This window comes from Pristiophorus japonicus, chromosome 1 (assembly GCF_044704955.1).
Source record: "Pristiophorus japonicus isolate sPriJap1 chromosome 1, sPriJap1.hap1, whole genome shotgun sequence".
Taxonomy (NCBI): domain Eukaryota; kingdom Metazoa; phylum Chordata; class Chondrichthyes; family Pristiophoridae; genus Pristiophorus; species Pristiophorus japonicus.
In genome coordinates, this window is record NC_091977.1 from 199,018,692 (window position 1) to 199,042,694 (window position 24,003).

At 47.4% G+C, this 24,003-nt stretch overlaps 1 protein-coding gene across 1 annotated transcript in view; it reads right to left on the reverse strand.

Moving 5' to 3' along the window:
- Positions 1–24,003, reverse strand: part of LOC139260133 (ankyrin repeat domain-containing protein 31-like) — a 294,522-nt gene that overhangs the window by 226,611 nt on the left and 43,908 nt on the right. The window contains exons 4-5 of the mRNA XM_070876378.1: positions 20,066–20,112; positions 2,305–2,396 (exon numbers count right to left, since the gene is read on the reverse strand). Coding sequence (XP_070732479.1) covers positions 2,305–2,396; positions 20,066–20,112 — 139 coding nt within the window. The remainder of the gene's footprint in view (positions 1–2,304; positions 2,397–20,065; positions 20,113–24,003) is intronic.

Here is a 24,003-nt window from a genome sequence, read left to right on the forward strand (position 1 = left end):
AGAGTTAACATGCAGGTACAACAAGATGTTAAGAAGGCAAATGGCATGTTGGCTATTATTGCAATGGGGTTGGAGTACAAGAGTAAGGAAGTCTTGTTGCAATTGTACAGGGCTTTGGTGAGATCAAACCTGGAGTACTGTGCAAAGTTTTGGTTTCCTATCTGAGGAAGGATATACTTGCCTTAGAAGGCGGTACAACAAAGGTTCACTAGATGGATTCCTGGGATGAGAAGATTTTCCTATGAAGAGAAATTGAGCAGATTGGGCTTATATTCCCTAGTGTTTAGAAGTTTAGAGGTGATTTCATCGAAACATACAAGATTATGAGGAGGATTGACAGGGTAGATGCCAAGAGGTTGTTTCCCCTGGCTGGAGAGTCAAGAACTAGGGGGCATAGTCTCAGGATAAGGGGGTTGGCCATTTAAGACTGAGATGAGCCACATAAAATGTTACTGCACAAGATAAAAGTTCACAGGGTTGGGGGTAATATATTAGCATGGATAGAGGATTGGCTAACTAACAGAAAACAGAGAGTCAGGATAAATGGTTCATTCTCAGGTTGGCAATCAGTAACTAGTGGGTGCCGCAGGGATCAGTGCTGGGACCCCAACTATTTACAATTTATATTAACGCCTTGGAAGAAGGGACTGACTATAACGTAGCCAAGTTTGCTGATGATACAAAGATGGGAGGAAAAGCAATGTGTGAGGAGGACACAAAAATCTGCAAAAGGACATAGACAGGCTAAGTGAGTGGGCAAAAATGTGGAAGATAGAGTATAATGTTGGGAAGTGTGAGGTCATGTACTTTGGCAGAAAAAATCAAAGGGATGAAGTATAAAAGCAGGGAAGTCTTGCTACAGTTATACAGGGTATTGGTGAAGCCACACCTGGAATACTGCGTGCAGTTTTGGTTTCCATATTTACGAAAGGATATACCTGCTTTGGAGGCAGTTCAGAGAAGGTTCACTAGGTTGATTCCGGAGAAGAGGGGGTTGACTTATAAGGAAAGGTTAATTAGGTTGAGCCTCTGCTCATTGGAATTCAGAAGAATGAGAGCTGATCTTGTAGAAACGTATAAGATTATGAGGAGGCTTGACAAGGTGGATGCAGAGAGGATGTTTCCATTGATAGGGGAGACTAGAACTAGAGGGCATAATCTTAGAATAAGGGGCCGTCCATTTAAAACTGAGATGAGGAGAAATTTCTTCTCTCAGAGGGTTGTAAATCTGTGGAATTCGCTGCCTCAGAGAACTGTGGAAGCTGGGACATTGAATAAATTTAAGATAGAAATAGACAGTTTCTTAACCGATAAGGGAATAAGGGTTTATGGGGAACGGGAAGGGAAATGGACCTGAATACATGATCGGATTAGCCATGATCGTATTAAATAGCGGAGCAGGCTCAAGGGGCCGTATGGCCTACTCCTGCTCCTACTTCTTCTGTTCTTATGAGGAGGAATTTCTTCACAGAGGATTGTGAATCTTTGGAATTCTCTACCCCAAAAGGCTGCGGATGCTGAATTGGTGAGTATATTCAAGGCTGAAATAGATTTTTGGACTGTAGAGGAATCAAGGAATATGGGGATTGGGCAGGAAAGTGTTAAGCTTGAAGATCAGCCATGATCTTATTGAATGGCAGAGTAGGTTCGACGGACCATAGGGCCTACTCCTGCTCCTAATTCTCATGTTCTTATGACAAAAGCTATTATGAACTGGCACTAATTCTACAATATTGCCCCATGTTTTATCTGAATCTTGATATCAGGATTTGTTGTTTTTGTTTGATTTTATTTTTTCTTTAACTTTCGGCTCTAATTTTCTCCACTCCTTTTCCGATTGGATCCAATCCCTTACAATTCCACAAATAACTCACCCAAGTGGCCATTGTTCATTGATGAATAGCATCACAGGTGAATTAAATCCTATCTTCACCTAGTCTTCACATCATGAGAAATTTCAAGAGTGATTCGGTGCAGAACCCTAGCCAGATTTTCCCCTACTTAATCCAAGGTCACTGCACCCAACTGTAGCACTCAATTACTGCCCCAGCTGCAATCAGCTAACACAGCCGAGACTGGGGGTCAAACTGGGGATCTTCTTAGTTTGTATAGATCAGACTGGGAAGGTACAGAACGGCTTTGTCTTGGTGGAGCAATCTTTGTTTGCTGATTAGTTTTGTAGTGTTACAATTCTACTTTAAAAAAATTGTATACACTATAATAATTGTTTAAACTGTCAGTAAATCCAGTGACCAGAATGCTAAAGTAATGTTCCAAGTTCTTGAAATCAATTCTATTACATACCTCGGCTGTAGTTATGATCAGTATCAATGTGAGTCACTGGGGAGCGGTTTCTTTCACTGCTTGATACACCAGCCAAGCAGGTCACACCAGACCTAAGAAAAATGGTTTTACTTAGTAAACCGAAATGCATTATGGCTATGGTGTATTTATTAAACTGAAAGTTCACTAACGTTTGACACTTCCAAGCCAGCTTATCTATCCTAACATTATATTCGAAAACTCAATTAATTTATGTTTATAAGCAATGAGATATTGAGCTTTATTTCTCATATCTGTAGTCATTAAATACTTATCATCTTCTAATCTATTGTGAAGTTTTCTGCTCGCTAATATGAGCAAAAAATATCCGAGTAAAGATCTTGGGGGCCTATATGCCCTGCACACACTGCAGCTGCTGTGTAGGTTGTGTGAACCTGTACACCAATAATGCAAGGTCAGCTCATTTGTATATTTTTCTGGTACCTCAGATACATTATGCAAAACATGCCAGACGACTGAAGGCCGCAACATTGGGCACCATCATGTGTCCGGCTATTTTTTGATATGCAGATGGGCAGGAATGCAAAAGGGGCTAGGAGTGACAGTTTAATTGTCCTTTAATCAGCTTCCTCACCTTTATTGTACAGCTTGGCATGAGCACACAACCCCTCTACACTCAATACCTGCACTGGGGCACACGTGCCATTTTTTAAATAATCGTTCATGGGATTTGGGCGTCGCTGGCAAGGACAGCCTTTATTGCCCATCCTTAATTGCCCTCGAGAAGGTGGTGCTGAGCTGCCTTCTTGAACCGCTACAGTCCATGTGGCAAAGGTACTCCCATAGTGCTGTTAGTGAGGGAGTTCCAGGCTTTTGACCCAGTGATGATGAAGGAACAGCGATATATTTCCAAGTCAAGATGGTGTGTGACTTGGAGAGGAACTTGGAGGTGGTGGTGCTCCCATGAGGCTGCTGCCATTGTCTTTCTAGGTGGTAGAGGTCGCGGATTTAGGAGGTGCTGTTGAAGATGCCTTGGTTGCAGTCACGGTGCGCTGATGATGGAGGGAGGGAATATTTAAAGTGATGGATGGGGTGCCAATCAAGCAGCTGCTTTGTCCTGGATGTCGAGCTTCTTGAGTGTTTTTGGATCTGAATTCATCCAGGCAAGTGGAGAGTATTCCATCACACTCCTGACATATGCCTTGTTGATGGTGGAAAGACTTTGGAGAGTCAGTAGGTGAGATACTCACCACACAATAACCAGCCCCTGACCTGCTCTTGTTGCCACATTATTTATGTGGCTGGTCCAGTTAAGGTTCTGATCAATGGTGACCCTCCCAGGATGTTGATGGGAATCGCCGATGGTAATGCCCTTGAATGTCAAGGGGTGGTGGTTGGATTCTCGCTTGTTGGAGATAATCATTGCCTGGCACTTGTGTGGTGCAAATGTTACTTGCCACTTATCAGCCAAAGCCTGAATGTTGTTCAGGTCTTGCTGCATGTGGGCAAGGACTGCTTCATTATCTGAGGAGTTGTGATTGCACAGTGTTCAGTTCCAATCATCAGTGAACATCCTCACTTCTGACCATATGATGGAGGGAAGGTCATTAATGAAGCAGCTGAAGATGGTTGAGCCTAGGACACTGCCCTGAGGAACCCCTGCAGCAATATCCTGGGGCTGAGATGATTGGCCTCCAACAACCACAAAAATCTTCCTTTGTGTTATAAAACCAGCCAGTGCAGAGTTCCCCCGCCCCCCGATTCCCATGGACTTCAATTTTACCTGGGCTCCTTGATGCCCCACTCTGTTAAATGCTGCCAAGGGCAGTCACTCTTACCTCACCTCTGAAATTCAGCTCTTTTGTCCATGTTTGGACCAAGGCTGTAATGAGGTCTGGAGCCGACTGGCCCTGGCAGAACCCAAGTTGAGCATCGGTGAGCAGGTTATTGGTGAGCAAGTGGTGCTTGATAGCACTGTTGATTACACCTTCCATCACTTTGCTGATGATGAATTTATGAAAGGAAAATCATGTTTGACAAACCTACTGGAGTTTTTTGAGGATGTAACTGATAGAATAGATAAGGGAGAACCAGTGGATGTAGTTTAGATTTTCAGAAGCCTTTGATAAAGTCCTACATAAGAGGTTAGTGTGCAAAATTAAAAGCACATAGGATTAGGCGTAATATACTGACATGGATTGAAAATTGGTTAACTGACAGGAAACAGAGAGCAGGAATAAACAGGTCTTTTTCGGGGTGGCGGGCAGTGACTAGTGGGGTACCACAGGGATCAGTGCTTGGGCCCCAACTATTCACAAAATATATAAATGATTTGGATGAGGGAACCAAATGCAATATTTCCAAGTTTGCTGACGACACAAAACTAGGTGGGATTGTGAGTTGTGAGGAGGGTGCAAAGACGTTGCGAGGCGATTTCGATAGGTTGAGTGAGTGGGCAAATACATGGCAGATGCAGTATACGTGGATAAATGTGAAGTTATCCACTTTGGTAGGAAAAACATAAAGACAAAGTATTATTTAAATGGTGATAGCTTGGGAAATGTCAATGTACAAAGGGACCTGGGTGTCCTTGTGCACCAGTCATTGAAAGCAAACATTCAGGTGCAGCAAGCAGTTAGGAAGGCAAATGGTAGGTTGGCCTTCATTGCAAGAGGATTTGAGTACAGGCAAATGAGTCAAAGGTGGGCAGAGGAAACATAAGGACAGCCTTAAAGCCTCCCTGATAAAGTGCAACATCCCCACCAACACCTGGCCAACGACCGCCCTAAGTGGAAGAAGTGCATCTCGGAGGGCGCTGAGCATCTCGAGTCTCATTAACATAAGAATTAGGAACAGGAGTAGGCCATCTAGCCCCTCGAGCCTGCTCCACCACTCATTGCCGAGAGCATGCAGCAAATCTGTCCCACCCTCTCTTACCCTCAACGACTATCTGTCCCACCTGTGACCGGGACTGTGGCTCTCGTATTGGACTGTTCAGCCACCCAAGGACTCATTTTAAGAGCGGAAGCAAGTCTTCCTCGATTCCGAGGGACTTCCTATGATGATGATTACAGGAGCAAGGATGTCTTACTAAAGTTATATAGGGCCTTGGTGAGACTGCACCTGGAGTACTGTGTGCAGTTTTGGTCTCCTTACCTAAGAAAGGATATGCTTGCCATAGAGGAAGTGCAGCAAATGTTCACCAGACTGATTCCTGGGATGGCAGGACTGTCGTTTGAGGAGAGATTGGGTCGACTAGGCCTGTATTCACTAGAGTTTAGAAGAATGGGAGGGGATCTCATTAAAACGTATAAAATTCTGATGGAGTTGGACAGACTGGATGCGGGGAGGATGTTTCCCCTGGCAGGGAAGTCTAGAACAAGGGATCACAGTCTCAGGATACGGGGCAGGAAATTTATGACTGAGATGAGGAAAGATTTCTTCACGCAGTGGGTGGTGAACCTGTGGAATTTTCTACCACAGAAGGCTGTGGAGGCCAAGTCACTGAATATATTTAAGGAGATAGATTTCTAGACACAAACGGCATCAAGTGGTACGGAGAGAAAGCAGGAATATGGTGTTGAGCTAGAGGATCAGCCATGATCATATTGAATGGTGGTGCAGGCTCGAAGGGCCGAATGGCCTACTACTGCTCATAATTTCGATGTTTCTATGATTGAGAGTAGACTGATGGGACGGTTTTGGCCAGACTGGATTTGTCCTGCTTTTTGTGGACAGGACATACCTGAGCAATTTTTCACATTGTCAGGTAGATGCCAGTGTTGTAGCTGTACTGGAACAGTTTGACAAGAGGCCCAGCTGGTTCTGGAGCACAAGTCTTCAGCATGACAGCTCAGATGTTGTCGGGCCTGTAGCCTTTGCTGTATGTGCCTCAGGTCGCTATATCCAACAGTATGCAGACCGTGCACCTGCCATATTATCCATGTAGTTCTTTGCTTTGTGCTCATTATTTATGTTATTAGCCATAATTGGACAAAAATATAGCACAGGTTCCTTAAAGCTTACATGATAATCTCCTTAAGTAATAAAGCCCTAATTTTTAATTAAAATTTTCATCAATTTGGCTGCAAAATGTCATCTTTTAGTAGTGATCTAAATGCAGTATAACACCTTCATGCAGAGGGAACATGTAGGCAACTGTGATTTAGAATATTATTAGATTTAACTTGATCAGCCAAAGCAAAGCTTCTGAAAATGTAATGCTAGTACCTAATTTTCAGAGGGCTAGATTTGCAAAGTTGGAAAATGAATTGAGCCAATTGACGAGGCATACTAGGCAGCGACATTACCAACACAGAAGAAAAATTAAATATCTTGATCATATATTTAACAGCTTGTTGGGGGTCTGAGATTGTTCCCATGGACTGGGGTGCCAATATTTAAAAATGGCAGTGGTCCTAGTATTGACCCCTGGGGAACACCACTGTATACTTTCCTCCAGTCCGATAAACAACCATTTACCACTATTCTCTGTTTCCTGTTACTTAGCCAATTTTGTATCCATGCTGTCACTGTCCCTTTTATTGCATGGGCTTCAACTTTGCTGGCAAGCCTATTATGTGGCACTTTATCAAATGGCTTTTAGAACGCCATGTACACCACGTCAACCCCATTGCCCTCATCAACCCCCTCTGTTACCTCATCAAAAAACTCAGTCAAGTTAGTTAAACACGATTTGCATTTAACAAATCAATGTTAGCTTTCCTTAATCCACACTTGTCCAAGTGACTGTTAATTATATCCCGGGTTATCGTTTCTCAGAGCTTCCCCGCAACTGAGGTTAAACTGACTGGCCAACAGCTGCTGGGTTTATCCTTGGCTTCAGGTCAACCATGGGCAAGGAAACCTCCTGCTGATTACCACCTACCGCCCTCCCTCAGCTGATGAATCAGTACTCCTCCATGTTGCACACCATTTGGAAAAAGCACTGAAGGTAGCAAGGGCACAGAATGTACTCTATGTACTGTATGATACTACTTCAATGTCCATCACCAAGAGTGGCTCGGTAGCACCACTGCTGGCTGAGCCCTGAAGGACATAGATGCCAGACTAGGCCTGGCAAGAGAACCAACACGAAGGAAAAACCTACTTGACCTCGTCCTCACCAATCTACCTGGCTGTCATGCTGAAGACTTGTGCTCCAAAACTAGCCGCGCCTCTAACAAAGCTGTTCTCGTATAGTTACAACACTGGCATCTGCCTGACAATGTGGAAAACTGCCCAGGTATGTCTTGTTCACAAAATGCAGGACAAATCCAATCTGGCCAATTACCGCCCCATCGGTCTACTCTCAATCATCAGCAAAGTGCTGGAAGGTGTCGTCGACAGTGCTATCAAGCGCCACTTGCTCACCCATAACCTGCTCACCAATGCTCAGCTTGGGTTCCTCCAGGACCACTCAGTTCCAGACCTCATTACAGCCTTGGTCCAAACATGGACAAAAGAGCTGAATTCCAGAGGTGAGGTGAGAATGACTCCACTTGACATCAAAGCAGCATTTGACCGAGTGTGGCATCAAGGAACCCTACTAAAATTGAAGTTAATGGGAATCAGGGGGAAAACGCTCCACTCATACCCAGCACAAAGGAAGATGGTTGTGGTTGTTGGAGGCCAATCATCACAGCCCCAGAACACTGCTGCACGAGTTCCTCAGGGCAGTGTCCTAGGCCCAACTATATACAGCTGCTGTTTTGTCCTTAGATGCTCTAGTAATGACTCCACGAGGCAGTGTGTTGTACTTGAACTGTAGTGACCTTAGTCCTTTATTAGTTTGAGGATCACACCTGGTGGCTGCCTTTTATACTAGGCCAGGCACACCTGTACAGGTAACCTACAAGTCTCCCACTGCTGTGCCCTCTGGTGGCACACCTTGATATAGTACCAACAGTGGCCATGTAAGATACATGACAGCTGCTTCATCAATGGCCTTCCCTCCATCATAAAGTCAGAAGTGGTGATGTTCACTAACGATTGCAGTGTTCAGTTCCATTCGCAACTCCTCAGATAATGGAGCAGTCCATGCCTGCTTGCAGCAAGACTGTTGCGTATGCAATAACTCAATAGTACCATGAACTCAATTAGGTGCGACCTGACTCTAATTTATTAGCTCTCAAAGTGAGGATTAAACATGGAGGCTTTTTTGATATACAAGGGCTGCACGTGTGTGTCTGTGACCCAATGACCTCCGACGATCGCTCCCCCTGGTGGCAGGTAAACCCAGGCACACATACATTACAAAGACCTGGACAATTTTCAAGCTTGGGTTGATAAGTGGAAAGTAACATTCGTGCCACACAAGTGCCAGGCACTGACTATTTCCACCGCTCCTTGATATTCAATGGCATTACCATCACCGAATCCCCCATCATTCGGGGGTCACCACTGACCAGAAACTTAACTGGACCGGCCACATAAATACTGTGGCTACAAGAGCAGGTCAGAGGCTAGGTATTCTGTGGTGAGTGGCTCACCTTCTGACTCCCCAAAGCCTTTCCACCATCTACAAGGCACAAGTCAGGAGCGTGATGGAATACTCTCCACTTACCTGGATGAATGCAGCTCCAACAACACTCAAGAAGTTCGAAACCATGCAGAACAAAACAGCCTGCTTGATTGGCACTCCATCCATCACCTTAAACATTAATTTCCTCCACCACCAGCACACCGTGTCTGCAGTGTGTACCATCTACAAGATGCACTGCAGTAACTCACTAAGACTTCTTCAACAGCACCTACCAAACCTCCAACCTCTACCACCTAGAAGGACAAGGGCAGCAGGCGCATGGGAACTACATCATCTTCAATTCACACACCATCCTGACTTGGAAATATATCGCCGTTCCTTCATTGTTGCTGGGTCAAAATCCTGGAACTTCCTCCCTCACAGCATTAGGGGTGTACCTTCACTACACGGACTGTAGCGGTTCAAAAGCGGCTCACCGCCACCTTCTCAGGGGCAATTAGGGATGGGCAATAAATGCTACTTTTGCCAGTGCACCCACATCCCAGGAACTAATTTAAAACAGTCTTAGATGAGAATAATAGATTACAGGCAGATCCTGATACAATGTGGGAATGGGCCTCTATCTGGCAGATATAATTTTATGTAAATTAATGTTGTGGTATATATTATGTACGTAAACCTGTAATTACCATGTCTAATCACCAGAGGGCTTATCCCCTGGAGACCAAGGGATAACACAATCCCTTGGGAGCACCTGTATATAGGGAGGCCTCACAGGCTGGAGAGGCACTCTGAGATCTGTAATAAAGGACTATGGTCACACTTACTTTGAGCTTGCAGTATCTAGTCTGACTCTTTATCCAAGACATAACAACTGGCGACGAGATAGAGATAACGAACCCCAACGCAACAATACAACGAACTGTGGGCATCCTGGAGAAATTTTCGGAGGGAGATGATTGAGAAACCTTCGTGGAGCAACTTGACCAATACTTCGTGGTCAACGAGCTGGAAGGAGCGAACGCTGCCAAACGAAGGGCAATCCTCCTCACCGTTTGTGGGGCATCAACGTATGGCCTCATGAAAAACATGCTCGCTCCAGCAAAACCCACAGACAAGTCATAGGATGAGTTGTGCACACTGGTCCGGGAGCATCTAAACCCGAAGGAAAGCTTTCTGATGGCGAGGTATCGGTTCTACACGTACAAGAGGTCTGAAGGCCAGGAAGTGGCGAGCTACATTGCCGAGCTAAGGCGCCTTGCAGGACATTGCAAATTTGAAGGACACTTGGAGCACATGCTCATGGACTTCTTTGTACTTGGCATTGGCCATGAAGTAATACTTCGCGAACTTTTGACTGTAGAGACCCCAACCTTAAGTAGAGCCATAGCGATAGCCCAGGCGTTTATCTCCACCAGTGACAATACCAAACAAATTTTCCAGCACACTAGTGCTGCTGCAAGTACTGTGAACAAAGTAACGTTGTTTTCGAATCGAAATGTACATGGCAGAACTTACACGCCTGTAGCTGCACGTCCACAGATGACTCAGAGTCCGCCATCAAGGGTGGTGAATACAAGGCAATTAACACCTTGTTGGCGCTGCGGGGGTGATCATCGATTCCATTCATTCCGATTCAATGGATACATTTGCAAGGGCTGTGGAACAATGGGACACCTCCAACGTATGTGCAGGCGAGCTGCAAACACTGCTAATCCTGCAAACCACCATGTTGCAGAGGAGGACAGATCCACGTTGGATCATGACAAACCAGAGCCTCAGACCGAGGAGGCAGAGATATATGGAGCGCACACATTTACCACAAAGTGTCCCCTGATAATGCTGAAGGTTGAAGTAAATGGACTCCCGGTGTCCATAGAGCTGGACACGAGCGCAAGGCAGTCCATAATGAGTAAAAAGACTTTCGATAAGTTGTGGTGCAACAAGGCTTCAAGGCCAGTTTTGACTCCCATTCGTACCAAACTTAGAACGTACACAAAGGAACTGATCCCCGTAATTGGCAGTGCTACCGTAAAGGTCTCCTACGATGGAGCAGTGCACGATTTACCACTCTGGGTGGTACCGGGCGATGGTCCCATGCTGTTCGGCAGGAGCTGGCTGGGAAAGATACGCTGGAACTGGGATGACGTCCGAGCGCTTTCGTCCATCGACAACACCTCATGTGCCTAGGTCCTAAGCAAGTTCCACTCGCTGTTCGAATCAAGCATCGGGAAGTTCCAAGGAGCAAAAGTGCAGATCTATTTGATTCCGGGGGCGGAACCCATCCATCACAAGGCGAGAGTGGTACCTTACATGATGAGAGAGAGGGTGGAGATCGAGCTGGACAGGCTGCAACGAGAGGGCATAATTTCGCCAATTGAATTCAATGAGTGGGCCAATCCGATTGTTCCAGTCCTCAAGGGAGACGACACCATCAGAATTTGTGATTACAAACTAACTATCAATTGTTTCTCACTGCAGGATCAATACCCTTTACCAAAGGCAGACAACCTATTTGCGACGCTGGCGGGAGGGAAAACGTTCACAAAGCTGGACTTGACCTTGGCCTACATGACGCAGGAGCTGGAGGAATTTTCGAAAGGTCTCACCTGCATCAACACGCACAAAGATCTTTTCGTTTACAACAGATGCCCGTTTGGGATTCGATCGGCCACGACGATATTCAAGAGGAACATGGAAAGCTTGCTGGTCGGTCCCATGCACCATGGTCTTCCAGGACAACATGTTGGTTACAGGTCGGGACACCGTCGAGCACCTGCAGAACCTGGAGGAGGTTCTTAGTCGGCTTAATCGTGTGGGGCTCAGGCTAAAATGCTCAAAGTGCGTTTTCCTGGCACCTGAAGTGGAGTTCCAGGGGAGAAGAATCGCGGCGGACGGCATCAGGCCCACCGAGTCGAAGACAGAGGCAATCAAGAACGCACTGAGACCACAGAACATGACGGAGCTGCGGTCGTTTCTAGGACTCCTGAACTATTTTGGTAACTTGTTAGAACCCCTGCACTCTTTACTGCGTAAAGGAGATGAATGGGTATGGGGTAAAAGCTAAGAAAGCTAGGAAGCTGTTACGTTCAAACAAATTGCTTGTGTTGTACAATCCATGTAAACGTTTGGTACTAGCATGTGATGCGTCGTCGTACGGGGTCGGGTGTGTACTGCAATAAGCTAATGAATTTGGGAAATTGCAGCCGGTTGCTTATGCATCCAGAAGTCTAAGGCTGAAAGGGCTTACAGTAGGATCGAAAAAGAAGCGCTAGCTTGTGTTTACGGGGTAATGAAAATGCATCAATATCTGTTCGGGCTCAAATTTGAATTGGAAACCGACCATAAGCTGCTTATATCCCTCTTTTCTGAAAATGGGCGCTCACGTTGTCCGCATACAACTACGTCATCCGCCACGGGCCAGGCACAGAAAACTGTGCCGATGCTCTCAGTAGGCTACCATTGCCCACCGCCGAGGTGGAGATGGCACAGCCTGCAGATTTAGTTATGGTAATGGAAGCATTCAAGAGTGAGAAATCACCTGTTACTGCCCGACAGATTAGAACCTGGACGAGCCAGGACCCCTTACTGTCCTTAGTAAAAAACTGTGTGCCCCATGGGAGTTGGTCGAGGTTCCCGTTAGAGATGCAGGAAGAAATAAAGCCGTATAAAGCGGCGCAAAGATGAAATGTCTATACAGGCAGACTGCCTCCTATCGGATAATCGGTTAGTTGTGCCAAAAAAGGGCAGGGACATTTTCATTAGTGATCTCCACAGTACCCACACAGGCATTGTAATGATGAAAGCAATAACCAGATCCCATCTATGGTGGCCCGGTATCGATGCAGACTTAAGAGTCCTGTGTGCACAAATGTAATACATGTTCCCAGTTAAGCAATGCACCCAGGGAGACGCCACTGAGTTTATGGTCTTGGCCATCCAAACTGTGATCTAGCGTTCATGTCAACTATGCAGGCGCATTCTTGGGAAAAATGTTTTTAGTGGTTGTAGATGCGTACTCCAAATGGTTTGAATGTGTGATAATGTCTACAAGCATGTCCGCTGCCATCATTGAAAGCCTACGGGCCATGTTTGCCACGCACGGCCTGCCTGATGTCCTTGTAAGTGACAATGGGCCGTGCTTTACCAGTGCCGAATTCAAGGAATTCATGACCCGCAATGGGGTTAAACATGTCACATCTGCTCCGTTTAAGCCAGCGTCCAACAGTCAGGCAGAACGAGCAGTTCAAACAATCAAGCAGAACTTGAAAAGGGTAACTGAAGGCTCACTGCAGACTTGCTTATCCCGAGTCCTGCTTAGTTACCGCACAAGATCCCATTCACTCACCGGGGTCCCTCCCGCTGAACTGCTCATGAAAAGGGCACTTATGACAAGGCTCTCGTTAGTCCACCCTGATCTACACAAACAGGTAGAGAGCAGGCGGCTTCAACAGAATACATATCATGATCGCGCAAATGTGTCACGCGAAATTGAAGTAAATGATCCTGTATTTGTGTTGAACTATGAACAAGGTCCCAAGTGGATTGCTGCCACTGTTTTGGCCAAAGAAGGGAGTGGGGTGTTTGTGGTCAAACTCGCAAATGGACTCAGCTGCAGAAAACACTTGGACCAAACCAAACTCAGATTCACGGACTATCCAGAACAACCCACAATACACTCTACCTTTTTCGACCCTCCAACACACACACAAGTGGCAACTGATCCAGCGGTTGACCACGAAGCAGAACCCATCACCCGGCAGCAGCCCAGCAAGATGCACCAGCCCCAGCAATGCCAGCTGCGTAGCAGCCCAGCAAAGGCCCAACAAATGACTCACCAACACCAGCATTTGCACGAGACGATCAACCAGGGAAAGGAAGACCTCAGATCGACTCACATTGTAAATAGTTAACTATTGACTTTTGGGGGGGGGGGGGGGGGGGGGGCGGGGGAGTGTTGTTATGTATGTAAACCTGTAATTACCATGTCTAACCACCAGAGGGCTTATCCCCTGGAGTCCCAAGGGATCCCACAATCCCTTGGGAGCACCTGTATATAAGGAGGCCTCACAGGCTGGAGAGGCACTCTGAGATCTGTAATACAGGACTACGGTCACTCTTACTTTGAGCTTGCAGTATCTAGCCTGACTCTTTATCCAAGACATGAAAGTATGCATGTGGATACTGATACGTCCTTGCTATACAGTATAAATGCACACGAGGCCCATGCTTGAGAGGTCAGTCTGTGACCTGTCCTTTATTCCTTAGCACTCAAGTGATGGAAGTGGGTGGAGCTTCCCCTTTTATATCTGAAGGTCCAGGTTAGGAGTGTCTCCCACAAGTTCACCATCTTGTGGTCATTGTTCTCACAGTGTACAACAATGCTGGTTGAATACATGACATCACCTCCCCTCCCAAAGTCTTATTGGAATCACAGGTTGAGTCGCTCTGGTGGTTTATGCTCTCTTGTAAAGCGCCTGAGTTGGGGCTCTGGTTGTTGGGCGTTGGCCTGAGTGTCTGCTGTTTGCGGTGCCTCAGGCCTGTCTGGACTGCCCACAGTGAATGGGCTCTCCTCCACTTGGTTCCTGTGTTCGGTCACCTGTGGAGGAGTGAACTCTATATCGTGTTCTTCCTCTGCTTCTTCTATGGGGTTGCTGAACCTCCATTTTGTTTGATCCACATGTTTGCGGCAGATTTGTCCAAGTTTAACTACCAGAATCCTATTTCCCTCTTTGGCAATCACAGTGCCTGCGAGCCATTTGGGCCCTGCAGCGTAGTTGAGGACAAAAACAGGGTCATTTACATCAATACATCGCACCCTCGCATTCCTGTCATGGTAGTCATATTGTGACTGGCGCCTGCTCTCGACAATTTCTTTCATGGTGGGGTGTATAAGGGATAACCGGGTTTTGAGCGTCCTTTTCATTAGCAGCTCTGCGGGTGGAACCCCTGTGAGCGAGTGTGGTCGGGATCTGTACGCCAACAGGAGGCGTGATAAGCGTCTTTGTAGGGAATCCCCTTGAATTCTGAGCATCCCCTGTTTGATTATCTGCACTGATTGTTCTGCCTGGCCGTTTGAGGCCGGCTTGAACGGTGTCGTTCTGACATGGTTAATTCCATTGCCTGCCATGAAGTCCTGGAATTCAGTGCTTGTGAAGCACGGGCCATTGTCGCTGACCAAGATTTCCGGTAGATCGTGGGTGGCGAATATTTCGGTAGACTTTCTACCGTGGCAGAGGATGTGCTTGAATTTAAAATGTCACACTCGATCCACTTGGAGTAGGCGTCTATTACAACCAAAAACATTTTTCCTATGAAAGGACCTGCGTAGTCCACATGGATGCGTGACCATGGCTTGGCGGGCCAGGACCAGGGGCTAAGGGGGGCTTCCCTGGGCGCATTGCCCAGCTGGGCACACGTATTGCACCTGCGAACACAAAGTTCCAGATCTGCGTCTATCCCTGGCCACCAAACGTGTGACCTGGCAATTGCCTTCATCATGACAATGCCCGGGTGCTCATTGTGGAGTTCTCTGATGAACACTCTCTGCCCATCTGGGGCATGAATACGTGGTTTCCCTACAATAGGCAATTGTACTGAATCAAGAGTTCATCCCTGCGCCTGTGAAATGGTTTAAATTCCTCAGGGCATGCCCTGTACATGGCTGCCCAGTCCCCATTCAGGACACATTTCTTGACTAGAGACAATAGCGGGTCTCTATTTGTCCAGACTTTAATCTGACGGGCTGTCACAGGTGAGCCTTCGCTTCCGAAAGCTTCAACAGCCATGACCATCTCAGCAGCATGCTCGGTAGCCCCCTCAGTGGTGGCTAGTGGGAGCCTGCTGAGTGCATCGGCGCAGTTTTCGGTGCCCGGTCTGTGCCGAATTGTGTTGTCATAGGCGGCTAATGTGAGTGCCCACCTCTGTATAGGGGCCGATGCGTTTGCATTTATGGCCTTGTTGTTGGCCAAAAGGGACGTTAGGGGTTTGTGATCTGTCTCCAGCTCAAATTTCCTGCCAAACAGGTATTTGGTGCATTTTCTTTACAGCATATACACATGCGAGCGCCTCCTTTTCTACCATCCCGTAACCCCTTTCTGCCTGGGACAGACTCCTGGAGGCATAACCTACCGGCTGTAACTGATCCTTGACATTGACATGCTGCAACACATACCCGACACCATAGGACGACACATCGCACGTTAACACAAGTTTGTTACATGGGTCATATAGCATTAACAGATTGTTGGAACATAACAAATTGCGTGCTCTATTAAAAGCCCTTTCCTGGCTGTCCCCCCAGACCCATTCGCAACCTTTGCGTAGGAGCACGTGTAGCGGCTCTAGCAGCGTGCTCAATTTGGGAAGAAAGTTACCAAAATAGTTCAGGAGCCCCAGGAACGAACGCAGCTCCGCCGTGTTACGGGGTCTGGGTGCTCTCTGGATCACTTTTGTCTTGGACGCAGTAGGGCTGATCTCGTCTGCTGCTACCCTCATCCCCAGGAATTCTACCTCTGGAGCTAGGAAGACGCACTTCGCCTTTTTCAGTCGCAGCCCTACCCGGTCCAGTCTGCGTAGTACCTCCTCCAGGTTGTGGAGGTGTTCTTCAGTATCGTAACCCGTGATGAGGATGTCGTCCTGAAAAACCACCGTTCCTGGAATCGACTTGAGGAGGCTTTCCATATTTCGTTGGAAGATCGCGGCGGCCAAGCGAATCCCGAACAGACATATGTTGTACTCAAACAACCCCTTGTGTGTCGTGATGGTGGTCAGCTTCTTCGACTCACTCGCCAGCTCCTGGGTCATGTAAGCTGAGGTCAGGTCCAATTTTGAAAAAAGTTTCCCACCGGATAGCGTCGCAAAGAGGTCCTCCGCTCTTGGTAGCGGGTACTGGTCTTGGAGTGACACACGATTGATGGTGGCCTTGTAATCACCACATATCCTGACCTACCCATCCGCCTTGAGCACCGGCACAATCGGGCTCGCCCAGTCACTGAATTCGACTGGCGAGATGATGCCTTCCCTCAGCAGGCGGTCCAATTCGCCTTCTATCTTTTCCCGCATCACGTATGGCACCGCTCTGGCCTTGTGGTGCACTGGCCTGGCGTCCGGGTTTATGTGAATCACTACCTTGGCCCCCATGAAAGTGCCAATGCCAGGTTGAAATAATGAGTCAAATTTGTCCAGGATCTGTGAGCATGATACTCGCTCCACAGAGGAAATTGCATTGACATCGCCCCATTTCCAGTTCATGACAGCAAGCCAACTCCTCCCCAGTAGTGCGGGACCGTCCCCCGGGACAACCCAGAGTGGCAACCTGTTCTCCGAATCTTTGTGGGTCACGACTAACGTGGCGCTGCCTAGCACCGGAATGATCTCCTTTGTGTATGTCCGTAGCTGTGCGTCAATCGGCGATAATTATGGCCTCCTGGCCTTGGACGCCCACAACTTTTCGAATTGTTTGATACCCATCAGGGACTGGCTGGCCCCCGTGTCTAGCTCCATTGATACTGGGATGCCATTGAGGAGCACTTTCATCATTATCGGTGATGTCCTGGTGTATGAACTGTATACGTGCTCCATATGAACTTGCTGAACTTCAGCTTCTAGCGATTTCCCCCAGCGTTCATTTCTGAAATTTCTGCAGGTATTTTGCTCATCTCTGCAGACTCCAGCTGAGTGTGTGCCTCCACGCCTCCAACATGAGCTGCTGTTGGAAACAAAAAGTCCCTTGCCAGTCGATCATCCCTGACTGCCCCTGTGATTGTCCTTGAGTGCGCCATTAACAGGTGTTGATGGCCCCATTACTGGCCGCATTGTCCCTTGCAATGGCGTGAATCACCGTTCAGCTTGCCATTGTCTCTGTCGAACTCCCACTCTGGTTTCGACTACATGTTGGGGCATGCCCGACTGCCCTTCTCTGCCTGGAGAACTGTGTGCTGCTTTAACAATGTTGAATCTCTGTCCCAACCATTCCTTAACACAGTACCTCTCGTCTGTTCTGCTAGTGGCCATGCTCGCGTGGTTTAAATCCCAGTTTCTCGTCGCCATTGATACGTCCTTGCTATACAGTATAAATGCACACGAGGCTCATGCTTGAGAGAAGGTCAGTCTGTGACCTATCCTTTATTCCTTAGCACTCAAGTGATGGAAGTGGGTGGAGCTTCCCCTTTTATATCTGAAGGTCCAGGTTAGGAGTGTCTCCCACAAGTTCACCACCTTGTGGTCATTGTTCTCACAGTGTACAACTTAGGTCAGATTATACATGGGTTACAATGCTGGTTGAATACATGACAGATACAGTCAACGACAAGCATGTGTACACCATGCAGAGTTGCATGCTCATCATTTGAGCCGGAGAAAAATCTGGGTACCACAGTACATGAATCTCCACAGACTCACAATTAGTGCCGCGAAGTTATTGCAAAAGCAATTAATGCATCCCTGTGATGATTAAATACAAAACAAAAAAATACGATACTGTCTCTGTAACTGAAAAGGGGCCAGGAGAAACTGAGGAGGTAGGAGGTTGAACGGTCCGGGGGAGAGGGGGTGAAAACTGGCAGCATGAACATGAAAAACGTGTAAGGTCCCATATGAACTAACGGAGTAGAAAGTGCCACCCTGAACTGAGATGTTGGATGTGAAAGGTATTAGCTACGAGGAGGGAGAGAGGGCGGAGAAAAGTGTCAGTATGATCTTTCCAGCGAAGCACCATTATCAGCTAAGGCATCCCCTTCCACTGCAAACAGTCATCTCCGGGATAAAACCCTCTCCTTTTCTTTGTTTAAATGCTGTCTCCAATTTTCCTCATCTCCTTGCTCACAAGTCTCTGTGAAGAGCTACCTATTCTCAATTATCTCTACGGATAGTGGCTGAGGTAGAAGCTATATCAACATTCAAGATTAGATTGGATAGGTGGATGAAGGAAGAGGATGAAGTTATATGGGAACAAAGTGGGTAAATGTGATCAGGAGTATTTGCTCACGTGGAGGATAAATGCAGACATGGACTGGTTGAGCCAGTCAGGGCCTCGCCGGTTACGTCAGAGCGTTGCCGATGACGGCAGCGCGTCGTGCCGTCCCTCCCCTTATCTTAAAGGGGAGGGCCGCTGGGACTGTGGCATTCACTTCAGTGATGCCCACTGGGCAACCAGGGAGGGTTTCGGCCAGGCCAGCGGCCCGGCACACAAGAGGGGGTGCCGGGCAGCCTGTTGGCGGCCCGGCCGAACCAGCGGCCGCCATTGTCGGGCTGACTTCAGAGTCAGCTCAACAATTAAAGTAAGATGGCGGCTGCGGCACTAGGCCCTCCCCTTTAAGAGCGGCCGCAGCACCCCAATCACTGCCAGCTTCGTGCCCCGCGAAGCTGTCGGTAGCATCGCCCGGCACCGACCTCACTTACACGGGGCAATTTCTCCCGCGGAGCGCAAAGGGCTTGGCTCAGGACAATAAGTGGTCATCGCCATGTGCGCCACCGCCTAGGGTGCCAACCACGGGACGCAAAACATTTATTGTCCCATTAGCGCCAGCCAAAGGCTCTAACGCATATTTTCAGAAGGGGCAATTTCGCCTCCTAAATGTTTCTACATAGCTAGTACCTCTCATTACATGGCTGAGATCAGTACTTAATAATATATGTATTAAAACCATGTCCCCTCTGCCATGAGCAGCATATTGATGCTCCAACATGCTGTGCAACCACGTTGTTTGAATTCCTTAGCAGTCAATTAGGTTCCAGAAGCCTATGTCCCCTACCACTGCATTACCCACTGAGAAGCATTAATAGCAGCTATGCTTGGCTCATGTGGGTCTGGGGGAATGGGGAAAGACAGCAGAAGCAACCCAAAGACAGAGACTGACTGCAGATAGGATTTCTCTTTATCTACCTCAGCATGATTTTGGATCTTCCAGCTCCCTAGCAGCAGCCAGAAGATCTTGAAGCTGGCAACCAGGAATGTAGCTGCACTCCTGTTTCCACCCTCCGTTCCTCGCGCAAGGTCCTACAACAGGGCGGTCCTGGGCGGGAAGATACCCATGCAATGTTGACAGCAAGCAATTTGGGTGCTCCCAGTCCTTTTGAGGCACAGTGTACCTTGAGTTCGCTTCACCTGCCTGGGGCCTGATTGTGTCTGATCCCCGCAAAAGGGAAAAGGACAATCAGCCCTCAGAATTGCTGACAATGTCATAAGATGGATATTCTACAATGCAAGATTTAAAATAATTCAAACTTAGTTATTGCTTAACAAAACACAATAATAAATGTACAGCCAGTGACTATTTGATAAACATATAATCTTACCTCAGTAAAGACTGAGATTGCTCCGATTGAGTTGTCTCATCATAAGCCTACAGAAGAAAGAAAGGTTACTGAGACCGAATCAAAGATTTTTTCAATTCCAGGAAGATGATCATATAGGTTTTAAACTCTGCACGTTTGAAATGTTTTATTTGAATGGAGATCAACCAAAATAAAAAAAATTAGAACATGTAGCAAAAAATAACAGGAAAAGTACTTTACCAAATTGATATGTCATTCTAACTATTAAGAATGCTACCTTCACATTTACTGGTAACTAGGGCTAGAATTTGGCCAAATAGAAATAGCGCCGTTTTTGGAGCTTTTCGCATTTAACGCTTTTTTCCCCCACTGAAATAACGCCAAAAATTGGCCAAACATTTTGTAACATTTGGTGAATCGATAAAATTGCCCTGTTTTTGTGCGACCAAACTGAATTTTTCGACGCTACAAATAATGCCCATTCTGCGCATGCACAGTAAAAAAGAATTTCCCGCATTTTTTTTTCGATCTTCCTGGTACCTTCCAGGTCATGTGATGGGTGCTCCCGCGCATGCGCAGTAGACCTAGGGCTGAATGAGCCATTTTCAGAGTGCATTTAAACTTCAGCAGAGTTCACCATAGTTCAACACAGATGTTCTAAAAACTAAAAATGCAGGGCGATTTAGATAGGAAGAAGGCTAGGAAATTCACGCAGGACGCAAATGGCTCTGGTCAGTGCTGTAGAGAGCAGATGGGGCGAAATTGAACGGAAGGGTCATGGAAAACTGCACCCATCTGCTATGAAAGAAGTATGGAAATGTGTGGCAGAACAGGTTTCCGCAATGGACTCCATCAAGAGGACCCATCTCCAGTGCAGGAAGAGGTGGCATGATCATTGCAAGGTAGTCAGAGTAAGTAATAATTTATATTTATGCACTCCAATTACTTAAATTGTAAATGTGACACATGTTGGTATCACTGGGCTTCTGATTGTCACACATTATAAAGACTGCTATTTGACATATTAAAAGATTTTTCTGCACTTCGATGTTTTCGTGATGAACAACGTGCAAGTACCAGGGGCATTAAATTAAGCACTATATTAAATGCACACAGTATGGTGTAAGTGCTTTGATGACTGTGTGTGGCACAAGAGCAGAAGGGCCTATGTTAAAAAATGTTATTGCCATCTTTGCAGGGCAAGTTGTCGCACAACCACCAACAGCAGCGTACAACAGGTGGCGGACCAGCAACATTGGTCCCACTCACCCACCTTGAAAGTCGTGTGGCAGGTCTGATGGGTGCGTCGCAGAGATCGAACACCCGAGCGGATGCTGAGCCCATGTTGGAGAGTGAGGGTAAGTCCTGCAAAATCCACGGTCTGGGTTGGCTCAATGTTAAGTACTGTCTGTGAGCTAGGTTTCGGTTTATGCGATGTACTGTACTGTGATCGGGCTAGGGTTCAGTAAATGCAATGTGCTGTCAGTCGTCGACATGTAATGCAGTAATGGTGGTCCTTCAAATGAGCCTGCGCTATTTGAGCCTACTCATGTCACCCTGCCCCCTCTCCTGCTGCTAACCACTCGTCTGTTCTTTTATATTTTGCAGATGTGGATTCACTCATCGGAGATGGCAGAGGACGCCCCCAGCTCGACGGATGCCATAGTCGAGGACACCGACCTCGAGCCTGCTGGGGAACCTCCACGGGAGAAGGAGGAAGAAATTCACATGGGGGGGGGGGGGGGGCGGTGGTTTTGGTGGGTGTGGGGGAGGCCATGCAGGCACAAAGGGCTTCAGCCAGCAGTCCATCGGAGGAGGAAAGAGGGACATGTCCTGGTTATCCAGCATCCGAGGTCCCAGGTCCCAGTGAGTAAAGCACACCCAGGGCAGAAGCTGGTCTGCCATCTGTGCGGAGGCTGAGTCGGCAAGGCCGCTCTGCCAAAATGCAGGCAAACAGTGAAATTGATTTGATGGGAATGTCTGGGGAGAGCATCCAGTTCAGCAAACAGCTCGAGGTCATGGGTGGGATCTCAGGAAACATTGCAGCACTATCTGCAGACATTGGGAGAATTTTTCACAGCTAGTAAGCTGCAACAAGCAAGAAGACCGAGGCTGTCAATGCCCAGCGGCAATTGACGGTCTTGACTCATGGCACTCCAGTCCTGAGTCATGACACCCAGAACAACCAAAACCAGTCAGTGTTGAGGCTGAGCAACAGGCTCAACAACTCAGAAGCCGGGCCTTGCACAGTCCCAGCTTCTCTAGGGCTTCCATTGGCGTCTCGTATGTCTGTCCCCCAACAAGAGCAGCACCCTGGCCACGCTGCTAAAACACATCTCTGCACCGGAGCTAGGGGTTGAGGTGGAGGTAGGGGCAACGGCAACAATGGACGGGTGCAGGGGGGGGGAGGGGGGTTCAATTAGGGGAGGTGGGGGGGGAGAAAGGTGGCTGAAAGCAAGAAGGATGTTTTCTGCGGGGGTTGTTTTGCTGTTCTTTTGTTCTTCTTTTGTTGTTTGGTTTGTTGTTATTTAAGTGACTTTACAATTGAAAAGTTTAATATTCAAAAATGTTATTAAAGTTACAAAATGAATGTTTAGAAAGTTGCATTAAAGTACAACTGTACAAATGTTTAATAAATTTCAAATTACTTTTCCAACTAAACCAAACTTGTACAGTGTCTCATTCGCAGAATAACAAGGGGAAATAGTCAACATGGTGGGATACAGTGGCCAGTCAATGATGAAACGTGCCATTCAGCCTTCATGCAAAGTGGTGAATTATCAGCTGCTGACACAAGGCTTTTGCAGTGGCGAAAGCTTCACGGGGCCTCCTCCCCTCTGGTCCTGGGGGTGGTGACATGGGTTCCTCGTCCTCCCCGACCCTCCCCCCCCCTTTTCCTGAGGTGGTTCTGCAATCCCCAGTGGCAAATCCTGACCCCTCATGATGTTGTGTAGCATGCAGCACAGCACAGTGAACTCAGTGACCTACTCAGGGGAGTATTGCAGGCAGCCTCCAGAGTGGTCCAGGCATTGGAAGCGCTGCTTCAGCACTCCAATTGTTTTTTCGACGATGTTGCGTGTGACTATATGGCTGTTATTGTAGCGACGCTCGGCTTCTGTCTGAGGGTTGCGGAGGAGGGACATGAGCTAGGTGGCGAGCCCGTAACCTTTGTCCCGCAGCATCCAGCTCTGGCCTTCTGACTGACGCTCAAAACAGCTGTGAGACAGTCCTCTCACGCAAGATGAAAGCATCATGGATGCTCCCTGGATATTTTGCATTTACTGTCATGATGCACTGAGTATGGTCGCAGACGATCTGTCCGTTCAGCAAGTGGAATCCCTTTCAGTTTCGGTAAACCTCCGGATCTTGAAAAGGTCCTCGCAGAGCCATGTGCATACAGTCAATTGCAGCCTGTAACTTGGGGATGCCAGCAATTCGTGCAAAACCTACAGCCCTCTCATTCTGTGCCTCCCTGGTCACTGGTAAGTTGATGAAGTCCTTCCTGCGTGCATACAGTGCAGTAGTCACCTGGCAAATGCAGCGTTGTGTAGCGAACTGTGAAATGGAGCAAATCACCCCCTGATTATGCCTGAAAGGAGCCAGAGACATAGAAGGTGAAGGGTTAATAGCGTTAGTGCGAAATTGCTGTGCTTGAGAAAATGTACTGAATGACAGGATGAGATAAGCAATTGCGAAAAGGTCGCAAGACGCTGAGCAACATGGAAACCAACTAGGCCGACCACACACCAGACGCTGGCCGAAAATAAGGAAGTGTGCCGAACGACAAACTATTAATAATAGGGACTTTTGTATGTCAGATGATCGGGTCATGTATTAATGTGACCTCTGCAGATTACGACTTTAAATATGCTGTTTGTGTAACACCAAGTTGAGTTTTGTGCCTGGTCGAGGGACCTCCACACAACTCCCCTGGTACCTTGTATTAATAAACTGTGTGT